This window comes from Myxine glutinosa, chromosome 10, assembly GCF_964187855.1.
Source record: "Myxine glutinosa chromosome 10, kmMyxGlut1.1, whole genome shotgun sequence".
Classification (NCBI taxonomy): domain Eukaryota; kingdom Metazoa; phylum Chordata; class Myxini; order Myxiniformes; family Myxinidae; genus Myxine; species Myxine glutinosa.
In genome coordinates this window covers 129871526-129884637 of record NC_136270.1, presented here as the reverse complement: position 1 = coordinate 129884637, position 13112 = coordinate 129871526, and the positions used below count along the sequence as shown (strand labels likewise).

The window sequence follows — 13112 nt, the reverse complement described above, 5'->3', positions numbered from 1 at the left end:
TCTCACACTCTTACAATGTCTCTCCGAAAGGACTGACTGGACAACCCTCCCATCTACTTTCTCAACAATCCTCTCCAAGAAGTTCTGTCGCTCAAGCTTTTGGGTCTCACTATCTGCCATGATCTTTCTTGGGAAAATCACATTTCCAAGCTGGCCTCCAAAGCCAGTCGCCGACTGGGCATCCTCCGTCGTGCGAAGTCCTTCCTTGGCACACCTGAGCTCCTCACCACATACAAGGTTTTCATCCGCAGCTCAATGGAATACTGTTCCCCCCTCTGGGCTGGTGCTCCTGCCTCACACCTTGCTCGGCTTCACGCTGTTGAGGCCAAAGCTTTCAGAATCATTGGAATCTCCTGCTATGTAGTCAACTCCGAGGGCCTTTCACTCACTCACCGCAGGCAGGTTGGTGGTCTTTCTGTCTTCTACCGACTCCTCTCCGGCCTTGCTCCCCCAGCTCTCTCTGTGCTCTGTCCCCCCCAATATTCCTTCAGGTCGCACAAGATCTTCCTGCAACCCTCTTATGGTTAAACTGCCAAAGTCTAGGCTCTCTGCTCACCTTCACTCTTTCATTCCCCTTTTCTCCCGCCTCTGGAACAAACTCCCCCACTCACTTCAATCCCACTCCTCCCTCCAGGTCTTTAAAACAGCTGTTCACCACCATCTCTTATCTTCCCCCATCGAAAACCTTGATCTTTTCTACCCCCGGTAATTCACCCCAGAGTCCTTGCAGTGTTCATATGTTTTATTCCTCTCCCACCTCCCTCCAAGTCCTCCCGATGTCCCTGCTCTCAAATGTTGTGTTTGTGTCCTTCCCCCTCTCTCCCCATATTGTCTGCCCGCCCCCCTTGTTTTTTGTGTTTTGTGTGTCGGTTTGTCTTTTTGTGTGATTAATGTTAGCTCTTTCACGAGCCTCGATCTTGTATACAAAAAAACAAAAACAAAAAAACGCCCTGCTTTGCGGGGAAAAATGGCCTCCAAAGGTGGTTCTCAAGGTGGTTCATAGTTTGTAAAGATTGAGATGTATGCCCTGAATTACCGTGTCAATGATGTGTACGTCATATATTTGCAATGGTTTGGAACTTGTGTTTAAAGAAAAAAAAATTGATATCGATATACCGGTATGAACCCACCGATATATCGATATTGGAAAAAATGGATACCGACGGACATGATATTCTTCCTTGATTGAGACTGGTTGTTTGGTGGGAATTGGTGTGGGCTGTTCAGGCAGAATGTCTTCTGTGTTTTATTAAGATTTTGATCTGCTCACCCTTCCACACCCCCATCCTATCACGTTTAGGCTTTCCCAGCAGTTTTCTCCATCAAAGGCCCAGAACATCTAGCTTTTTTGGATCAAGCACCCAGAGGAGACTTCTCTTCGATCTCCAATTGCTGCAAGGTAACCTGACTTGCAACATGGGTTTGATTTCTGCTGTAAAGATGTAATCAGTACAAGGTTTGATTGTTGGAGTGTGATTAAGAAACTATAAAAACCAATCAAAGATTTGCTTCATTTTGATGCCAATTTGATGTTTAACTTCCGTGCCAAATACACCCACGTGTGTCTTTGTATGTAAAGTATTTGTTTGCTGTTTAACTTCATTTTTTGAAGTTTATGGGAGTGAGAAATGGGTAATGAACGTAGAGCAGCAACGAAGGCTGGAAAGGGTGGAAATGCGAATGGTTCGGTGGATGTGTGGAGTATCGTTGAGAGAGAGGAAGACAAATGATGAATTGTGAAAGATGATGGGAATAGAGCCTGTGATTGATGTTGTGAAGAGGAACAGGTTGAGATGGTTTGGTCATGTGTTGAGGAAGGATGAAAGTGACTGGTTGAGAAGGGTGATGGAAATTAATGTAGAAGGAAGTAGAGGACGGGGAAGACCGAGAAAGACTTGGCTAAAGATGGTCGAAGAAGAAATGCGGGCAAGGGGGTTAAGGGGAGATGCAGAAAATAGGGCAAAATGGAGAAGATTGTCATGGGGCCCGCAAGGCTCACCCCCTCTCTAGCAGGGAAAATGGCCTTAAAATGCCTGTTGTTTGTTACTTGTTATCACCATTTGTACAGGGTGGCTCAGAAAAAGCTGATGCTTCTGTTTTCTTTCCAGGTTGATAGGCCGTGCTTGCTAATGCCATACAAAGATAATTTGATGGAACACTGTTCAGTCCTCTTGCGGATGTGATTAATGCATAAAAATTAATTAATACACGATAAAAACTGAAAGACAAATGTAAATGTGTAGTCATCTCTTGGGTCATCCTGTACACCAATTTGCATGAACATTGCTGATGTAACCTTGGATATGGTAAGAGGAGGACACCAGTGTTTTACATGTTCAATATAGATATGATGTATGATTGGAGTGTCATTCAAGTGTGCAGTGACTTTACCAGGAAGGTTATTCAACAAAGCTATTCATGTATTGGTGGTTGGTGAAGGGTTTGCTCATGGACCATCCATTGGGAGGTGTGTGTGCCTGTGAATACCTGTAAATGCCTGTAACATGTTGCACATGAGGGAGATAAAAAAGGCATATTGAAAGTTCCACCAGGCTGGTGTACATAATATATAGACGGCCTCTTGCATAGCAGTGACAAATCTCTCGTTTAGTATTACTAGAAACACGCTATCCCCATGGGAGCGGCCGGGGTTGAGAGGGTTGAGGGGGTGGGGGGGGGGGGGGGGGGCTGTAGGGGCCATATCTACATCATTGAGTTGTGTTTACATTCAAAAGTCCTTTTCACCTATAGTATATGTTTTCACACTCGCTTAGCCGATGATGCTTTAGACTTTTTTTTTTTTTTAAATCTTATTAATACTATTATTATCTATCTATAATTCCAGTAATCTCTGTGTGTATGTTTGTATGTTTGTATGTTTGTATGTTTGTATGTTTGTATGTCTGTATGTCTGTGACCGCTGTTTCTCGACAACCACGGGTCCGATATACTTTAAACTTGCCAGGTATATTGCTGGGGACCCGAGGATGTGCCTTTTCAAGGTTTCATATTAATCGGAGAAGTAGTTACCGAGCTATGTCCAAAAAACGATTCAACCAATCAGAGAGCAGCGAGCTATCACGTGTGCCGAACGTGGCGAACAGACTCTGCCTCGGACGGCACATTTGAGAGCGTATTCATTTATTTCACGTTGGAAAACTATGTTGCCGTTAAACTATGTTTTAAAACTAATTAAAACTAATTTGCGATTCATCGTAACTGCGATTTGCGACCTTCCGGACAGTGAAGACTGCACTTCCGGCAGCCAATCACAGAACGCGTTGTTGCGTAGGCGTGGCCGATGTGAGAGCGAGCCGAGCCGAGCGCGTGCGCCATTACGGTTCGTAATTCGATTTCTTCCGGAGAAAATAATAATTTCTCGATTTCTTATGCGCATTATTTCTCCCAATTCAGTCAGAGCGAAGGGCGGAAGCGAAGAGCGTTGTTTTTTTTGTTTACGGGCGTACGGGCGTACGGGCGGGGTAGAGCGTACGGGTAGCGTTTTTTTTTTTTTTTGGCAAGGAACGGGCACCCACGTACGGGCATGCCCTAGTTGTTAATAATGTTATTAATATTATTATTTTGTCATAGTATTAATTTTATTTTGCCATTAGCATTAGATGGAATTGATTAATATGTGGTCATAACAAACTATACTTCCGGTAGATGTGTGGACCAGCGACTCATCGCCTATTTACCACCCATGTGTAAATATACAGTACATCTATACAATGCGTCCAACTTTCTCCAAATTTCCCTTAGGCGTGTACTACACAATGCTAGCGACTGTCAGGAATGGGATTTTGTGTCACATAAATGTCACAATTGGGCCGTAAGGGTGTCAAAGGCAATATTTCATGTGACCCTTGAAGCCATTGCTCAGAGAAATCACATATAGGCCACAAGGTATAAACAATCCACATATAATCCGATGGCTATAAAAATCGGACAGGCAATGGGAATCCGATGGCTAGAAAAATCGGACAGGCAATGGGATAAATCATTAGTGCGAAAAGACTCATTTAAATTTAAGCACCTTTATTAGCTGAAGATCATTGCGGCCTAGCTAGAGGTCAAACAAGTCAAGACGACGCATGTCCGTTAGTCTGTGGGGGACTCCATAAGCAAAGAATGCCTAGAGGACATTGAGTTTCCTCCAAATTTATTTCAGTTCAGAGTTAAACAAAAACATAATCAAACGTCGGACAGAATTGGCTGAATAGTTTGTGGTTATAATAACTTTTACTTCTGGTACTATAAGCCGTATAGATCATATCTGGCCCCACTATAAGCCATTCATACACCTTAACATGGAGTTCGTCCAAGGTGGAACCCCCCCCTTGGGAAGGGGGGCAAATTGAGTTGCTACAACCTTTGTCGTGTGACCCTTACTCCCCCGGGCAAGTTTGGTTGACATTGGATAATTAACGACCGAATGTATTGTGGACAGACAAACACCAAGTTGGGTATTTTAGTATGGTACGATGTTCTAGGGAAGCATAATGTTTGTCGTGTAATTCAGCGCAGCAGCACTGCCGAGGATTCAAGACGCTCCGGTTGCGCTCTCGCCGCCTGCGCGGGGCCTCCGTTGAGAATGAATCGGAGACTTTTGGCCAAAGCCTTGTGAGGGTGAGTATTTACATTTTCTCTCGGGGAACATTATAGTTCTTATGTGTGGTACATTGTAATCTTGTCGTTGCTCAGACGGAGAGTTTTTCCAGTTCTACACCACAACATTTTACCTCCCTCAACCTCCGACTACTAGCTTTGTCGCCAGCCGGTGCACCTCCAAAAGATCTGTTAAATTACACACAAGCTCGTTATCATTGGATTTATTTTCCTCAAGCAGTTGGACTGCCTCGTATTTTTCACCTCTCGTGTTTTTGAAGTGATGTTATATTTGAGCCAGCTTGGCAATCCGTCACGGCCACTGACGGTTTGTTGTTTTGCCTGTAGGGTTTGCTCAGAGACAAGACAGGAGATGGGGAAAACCTCGAAAGCTTGATGAAGAACAAGCATGTTCCTGATGGTCACCACGACGGCTTCAAGACCGGTTTTGCAGAAGGCTTCTTGAAAGCGCAAGCCCTCGCCCAGCGCACCCAAGGTTTGTCTCGACGCTTCTTTTCTTGCTGACCAAAGGAGATTTTCTTTGCTTCGAGTCTTAAAAACGTAAAACCTAATCAAACTCGTTTCAACCATGTGTTACGGGTCATGGTGGAGTTTTACATTGCATGAATTGCAATGACTGGGTGAGATAAAACAGATGAACTCGTGTTATTCGGCATGATCTCCAGGAACACTTTCAAATTGGAACATCGGGCTTGATGGCCTAACTTGGTCATGTGTGATGGGAAAGCCATGTCGATGGTTCTTTGGGTATCTCTGCTATACACCGCCACTACCACTGACTGAACACTGCTGATTGAGGTGCCTGCTGATGTATGGTTAAATGTTTGCTCAGAGAAATGAAGGACATCGTGGTTGTTGTTGTTTATTTGTAGAATCTCTTCGAAGGACCAGAATTCTTCTGTTGCTTTTTGTGCTGCTTGGAATGTATGGTTTGTACAAGACACCATTTTTATCAGGTAATTTACATCATTCATTATTCTCTCATTTGCTTTGATATAAATTTGCTTGATTTGTGGGTGGGGATGGAGAGGGTTGGAGGTAAGGTAGGGGGCGATTAAATAAAGGGGGTAATGTTAATAATGGAGATAATCTGCCCTTGGTGTCAGGCCCACACAAGGTGATTGACTTTTAATACCTTTGGAAAACTGGGAATAGGAACTAAAATTGTATTTGTGGAATGGTAATATTATTCACACGTCTTGACTTACAAAGAGGAATGGAAACGTTACACATGGATGACATCATGCTGCTATATGGACAACCATGTTATGAGCAGTTGTATTCTAGATAACTAATAACTGTTATCTCGTTAAATTTGTTGCAGTTCATAAATTCATTGCACAAGCTTGCTGTGTTTGTTCTGATCATGATATTCATTGTCATGCCGTTACAAACCAAGTACAAACTTGTATATGTAAATAGAAGCTCATTGCCATTACCTGGTCAACATGAAAAAAGGTTCTTCATTTTAATTATTAGCTTTACATTTTCGTAATTCTACACACAAACACACACAAAAACATAAACAGACATAAATACGCACACACCAAAAAACACAAAAACACAAACACATGAAAAACACACAAAAAAACCCACAAAACACACATAAACACACAAAAAAACAAAAACACCCAAAACGCGCACAAAAACACAAACGCACATAAACCACAACCAAACACACACACACCCAGGCTCATTTTATCATAGATCAAGGGAGCCCGCTTGTGTTCACGATAAGCAAGTTTGACATATTGCCATGCTGCCACCAATGGGGATCTCACAAAGTAGTACAAAGTACCTCGTAGTCCATGTCCTTTCTCTTCCTTTTTGTGCATTCTCTTGTTGAGTGCATGTTGATCTGCTGCTCCAATGTCGGTGCATTGCCTGCTACCCTCTTTCTCACCTTGCTCTTGCATGAGACGAGATTTTTACCCCACGCACGCGAAGCAAAAAGCAGGATTAAACAATCGGCTCCATCTGTCTGTTTGTCACTCAGTTTATGATCGAGGAAAAGCTTAATCTCAATTGAATGTTAGATTTTGAACACAAATCGGAAAACAAACATGTAGTTTAGCAGTACCTTGGCTCTCAGTTCTTCCTGATCTCCCATGCGCAGAGAATGAATGAATGGTCGATCGTTTTAAGGCCATTTTCCCCGCTAGAGCAGGGGTTAGCCTTGCGGGCCCCATGACAATCATGGTTCCCTGTTTGAGGCAATGTTTTTATGGCCGGATGCCCTTCCTGACGCCAACCCTTGGTCGCCTCTTACGATGCGCATGGAAAAATTACAAAGTATTGCGCAGAGAGGAGTGAGATATTTTTACTCTGCCTGCCAGCAAAACAAAATTGAAAATCATTCCAAACAGGAACCTTGCTGTTTTTTAAGGACACAAATAACTAATGTGTAACGTGTTAGATAAGGTAGTGTAAAAGACGCTGCATCAATGGTGGTAAACTTCTGAAAAATGTTTTTTTTTCTTCTACAACCTTTAAAATCTTTATTTTATTTCAATTTAATTATAGACTTGAACACTGGAGTGTAGGCCACAAATCACCTTTTTGGCACTTTGAAATCCCTTCCGTTTAGCAGTACTGCATTTGTACGAAATATGGTATTTTACATCATCTCGACCAATCAAAATTGCTGCTTGCAGACCCTGCCCACGTCCTTTTCTTTTCTCATGACTGTGTGGGGTTTAGGTGCTCTTTGAACTCTCTTGTGCTTGTAAAGAAACAAGCTTATGTACTATTTCTCAAACTCAAAGGGAAGAGAGACATTTCTCGGCATGAAATATCACAAAGCATGATATAAAGATGAACCTTATGCAGGTTCCTCAGTCATGCAATCGCATTTCCAGCAGAATCGCCTGTAACACTTCAATAAACATCGCAGCGGATAAACTGCACCACCGCGGAAGTTTAATATGATACCAAGTAAAAGCACTTTGTACCAGCAGACCCCCTTGATCAGTAGGCCTATCAAGAGAGCACCATTGTTATGTTCCGCAGCATGCTTGTGAACCCTAATGACTAATGAAGAATAATGGCAGCATGTTATTACGACTACATCACATGGAGCAGGAGGACGCTGCCATTCCTACTCGGTACCATGATAAACAATGAGGTCACGACTTCATGCAAGACAAAACATGCGGCCATTTGTACTCATTTTTGAAGCAATGCAAGTAATTGTCACGCCTGGTCTATTGAAACACTGCATAACATAGTCCTATGATGTTGCCCTAATGCCTAATCTCTCCCGATTGATGATGCTGTTCCATGATTCAAACACCTATTCCTCCTACAGAACAGTCAGAGGCAGGCTGTCTATCCTTGTAGGCTTGTCTGATGTGCCAGGCCCAAGCAACTCTAACATGCCACCATAACTGTAATAGGAAAACCACCTTTAGAGGCCATTTTTCCCCCGCAAGCGGGGGTTGGCCTTTTTCGGGGACCGTGGTTGTTGTTGTTTTTCGGTTCCCTTTTTGAAGCAATGTTTTACGGCCGGATGCCCTTCCTGCCGCCAACCCTTTTTGTCACCTTTTACGACAAACAGGGAACAGTACATAACTGTAATAGGAGAGAGAGTGAAAAACTATTTCCCTTTTTGCAAAGATTCAGAGACGAAACACAACTTCCGATGGCAGGAGGAAACACGACCTAAAGGTGGGAACCATGTGTGATAGTGGCCGGAAGCAACAGAAATGTGGCTTTTAACATCTGTGCCCATTTTCACTGGGGCAGCACCATTCCTTCATTGATGAGGGGAGGGGGGGGGGGGGCGAGGTACTTATCAACCCGCTTCCCCACTCCCGATAGGTACATGTGGACTTCTTGTGTTTCTAATATTATTTCGCTGACTTGTGCTGCTTGTAATCCTGTGCTGCAGTTCGATTTCGCACATCAACTGGATTTGGTGCTGCGGTGGACCCTATCCAAGTGAAAAACATCACTTTTGAGCATGTTAAAGGGGTGAGTGTCAGAAGATATGAAGCACGTTTGTGTGACACCCCCTTTATTTTACTTTTGAATTTAGCACCGCTTGGTTAGTAAAGGCAATTTATTACCTTCGCAAAAGCGGAAGGTTATGTTTTGATCGCTGTGTATTTATTTGTATGTCTGTGTGTGTGTGTGTGTGTATGTTATTCGCATAACTCAAAAAGTATTCAACCGAATTGCATGAAATTTGGTGGGATGATTGGTTATTATACGGGACACATTTGATTAGATTTTGGGAGCAATCGGGTCAAAGGTCAAGGTCAAGGTCACGAAAAGGTCAAAATCGTATTTTTACCATAGCGCGGTCAATTTTTATCCAATTGGCATGCAACTAATGCCAAAATGTTCAGAATTCAATGCCCGATCTTGTTTGTCATAACTCGGTCAATTCTTATCCGATTTGCATGAAATCAGCACCAAACTGTTCACTGTTCTGTTCCCTACACTCCCATGCCAAGTACAGAACAGTATCTGCGGCGAAGGTATGCGCTCTACCGAGTGCCCGTTCTAGTTCAACCTTTTTTTATTCTTTGTAAGATCAAGGCTCATCAAAGAGCGAAGCGACAGAGGGTAAAACGGAAATGAATCGACGATCACGCAGTATGGATGCATCTTTTGTTTCTTGCTAGTTTGGACCTTCAGTTAGGCACCTCAAATGTTCCAATACTTTCCGTGCACTGTTTGTTCCTCGTGATCTAGGGTAGCTGCTCCTCAAAGTAATGCTCTCCCTTTCTACAGGTGGATGAAGCAAAGGAAGAGTTACAGGATGTTGTTGAGTTCTTGAAGAACCCAAAGAAGTTCACAGTACTCGGAGGAAAGTTACCCAAAGGTACTTTGTTTTGTCTTTTTACGGCGTAGCCCATAGGGCAAAGCCGTCTTGAACAGTGTTTGTCTGTCTGTATGTATGTATGTCCCCTCAAACGTATACCAATCAGAGCTGAGGATCTGGTCACATGACAGGGTGATGTGATTACGTCTGATGTCATTATGGCGGTACGACGGCTGCCTCTCCACAACAACAGGCATTTTAAAGGCCATTTTCCCTGCAAGAGCGGGGGTTAGCCCTGCGGTCCACATGACAATCTTCTCCATTTTGCCCTATTTTCTGCATCTCCCCTTGTTAACCCCCTTGCCCACATTTCTTCTTCGACCATCTTTAGCCAAGTCTTTCTCGGTCTTCCCCGTCCTCTACTTCCTTCCACATTAATTTCCATCACTCTTCTCAACCAGTCACTTTCATCCTTCCTCAACACATGACCAAACCATCTCAAACTGTTTCTCTTCACAGCATCCATCACAGGCTCTATTCCCATCATCTTTCGCAATTCATCATTTGTCTTCCTCTCTCTCAACGATACTCCACACATCCACCGAACCATTCGCATTTCCACCCTTTCCAGCCTTCGTTGCTGCTCTACGTTCATTACCCATGTCTCGCTCCCATAAATCATAACACTTCTCACACATGCAGCATACACCTTTCCCTTCAGCTTCAACGACACTCGCCTCCTCGTCAGCACGCCACTCAGTTCCCAAAACTTCTTCCATGCACATCTCACTCTAGCAACCGTTGCCGAGTCTGATCCACCTTCTCCATTCAGCATGTCTCGTAGGTAACAAAATGTTTTCACACCTTCCAGCTTCACGCCGTCTCCAAGATCCAACTCAACATTTCCTCCATCTGCAGTTCCCTCTGTGCACACCTTACACTTGAATGTAGCTGCCACACTGGTTAATGATCCTCTCAAACCACTACATTTTTGATGAACCCACTCAACGCACATTGTACATTGAATTGAGTTCACTCCGACACCCTTCCTGCACAAAGCACATGGCCACTTCCCAGTTCTTTCCACCTCACCACATGCTTTACCACTTGCCATCACCTTTGTTTTTCCGATATTCACCTTCAGACCTTTCGTCTCCATACATTCCTTCCACTTGTTCATCTTCTCCTTCAGTCCATCCATACTTTCTGCAATCAACACCAGATCATCTGCATACAACAACTCCCACGGTAAACCCTCCTTTACGTTCCAAGCCAGCACCTCCATCACAGCTACAAATAGTAGTGGACTTGGTACCGACCCCTGATGCACTCCCACCTTCACCTCAAACTCACCACTGTTCCCGTCCTTCGTCCTTACAGCTGTGCGCGCTCTTTTGTACATTGCCATCACGACTCTGATCAACCATTCCTCCACTCCTAACTTCCTCAATGCCCATGTCACCACTACTTCACGTGGAACCCTATCGAATGCTTTTGCTGACTCTCCACACGCCACCATTTTGATTTATATGCCGTTAAAGCCGAACATATCGTCGAACCTGTCATATATCACAATCGCCATGCTCTCTCTACCTTTACGTTTTTCATTCAGTGTGAAACACAAACAAACCGATTGTTAAAATGACCATCAAATATCGAAAGCATCGGCGTTAAATCTCTTCCAACAAAACAGTACGTACCCATCCCTTGTGGGGTATAATCTAGATTGCAGTAGATCGTCCCTCAGTTCTGTAAGTAAGACTTACCTCACGGATGTCTGGATTCCTCCAAATTTTTTGTTTAATGTTATAAACAGCATTAGCAACTGTTAAAAAAGCTAATCATGTGTGTTTGTGGTTTATAATATGTTACAAGCCCGGCTACATCGCTGTTAGATTTTCGGTCTTGTTACATAAGGATTTCTTGAGGGTTTCTCACACCATAAATAAATAAATAAATAAATAAATACATTAAACAAGTACAGATACATTCAAAGTACACCGCCCCCATGCCAAAAAATATGTATCCTCCAGCGCGGTATTGCCGTGGCGCCTTTGGTGCCCAGGGATACCGCCATGCAGCACATAGACGGTATTAGGAGGGAGAGGTGTACTATAATTGATTGATTAATTGCGTATTAAAATCAAGAAACAATAATCGTAAAATAATTTCTTAATCAATTAGCTAATAGCATACCTCAACCAACAGTGTTTCATCCGAAGCTGTAACTTTTTAAAAATTAATTGTCATTCATCGAAAAAAATAATTGAATAATTGACTGATCAATAAATAATAAATCGATTAATTTGATTAATCAATAAATCACAAATACCCTTTACAGCCAAATCACTTGGTCACTATTGTGCCCAAATATTGGCTTCCTAACACAAAAGGTGCCTGAGATATTGCCCAGATGAGAAAGGAAATGAATAAGTGATTAAAAATGAAAATAAATAAATAATAATCATAAAATAATTAAATTATTAATCATTTGGCTACTAGAATACCTAAACCACCACCGTTTCATCTGTAACTTAAAAAAAAAAAAAAAAATTAGGTCATTAATCGAATAATTCAATAAATAATTATTTATTGAATTATTCAATAAGATTATAATCAATTAATTGATTAATCAACAAATCAAAAATATCATTTACAGCCAAATCACTTCGTCATTGTCGTGTCCAAATATCAGCTTCCTTTCTCAAAAAGGGCATGATATATTACCCAGATAAGAAAGGAAATAAATAAGTACATCAATCAATTGATTAATCGAAAAACAAAAAATACTGTTTTTGTGAAAGCACTTGCCCAATATTGTGCCGCAATTTCAGCTTCCTAGCTCAACGGATGGCTGAGATATCGCCCGGACAAAAACAAGAAAACAAACAAACAAGAAAAAAACCGGAGTGAAAACTGAGTACTCCCTTTCAGCGGAAGCGTCATGCAGTGCCTGGAGATGGCATAGGAAAGGAGCGGTGTACAAAAACAAAGCAAAATGAAGTTGCGCACGAATGTGAGGGATAAATTAAAATGCATATAGTGCCGATAGAAAGTTTACACCCCCTTTCAAAATTTTCATCTTTTGTTACCTTCTCGGCTGGAATTAAATTGCATTAAATCAGACTTAAATCCACCATTATTTACACATCATAACCCACAACTTCCAAGTGAAAAACAAATTATACAAATTTCAGAGCGTTGATGGACAGAAATCTTCAAGTCATGCCACAGATTTTCAATTTGATTTAGTTCGGGGGTTCTGACTGGACCACTCAAGGATATTTATCTTTTTGTTCCTTAGCCACTCCATTGTAGCTTTGGCTGTGTGCTTCGGGTTGTTGTCATGCTGAAAGGTGAACTTCCGTCCCTATTTCATCTTTCTTGTGGAGGGCAGAAGGGTTTTCCTCTAGGATTTTTCTATATTTTGCTCCATTCATTTTCCCTTTTATCCTGACAAGTGTACCAGTCCCTGCTGATGAGAAACTTCCCCATAACATGATGCTGCCACCACCATATTTCACAGTAGGGATGGTGTTCTTTGGGTGATGTGCTGCATTGGGTTTGCGCCAAACGTAACGTTTTGCATTAACGCCAAAAAGTTCCATCTTGGTTTCGTCAGTCCACAAAACTTTTTGCCACATGGTTTCAGAAACTCCGGAGTGTTTTTTGCATACCTCAAACAAGAATCAAGGTGGGCTTTTTTGAGTAATGG

At 42.5% G+C, this 13112-nt stretch overlaps 1 protein-coding gene across 1 annotated transcript in view; it reads left to right on the top strand.

Annotated features, from left to right (window-relative positions):
- YME1L1 (YME1 like 1 ATPase) overlaps window positions 1–13112 on the top strand; it is a 94797-nt gene that overhangs the window by 23985 nt on the left and 57700 nt on the right. Inside the window, exons 4-9 of the mRNA XM_068126066.2 lie at window positions 1301–1399; window positions 4523–4629; window positions 4957–5104; window positions 5502–5585; window positions 8519–8601; window positions 9367–9457. Of these exons, the coding sequence (XP_067982167.1) occupies window positions 1301–1399; window positions 4523–4629; window positions 4957–5104; window positions 5502–5585; window positions 8519–8601; window positions 9367–9457 (612 nt within the window). The remainder of the gene's footprint in view (window positions 1–1300; window positions 1400–4522; window positions 4630–4956; window positions 5105–5501; window positions 5586–8518; window positions 8602–9366; window positions 9458–13112) is intronic.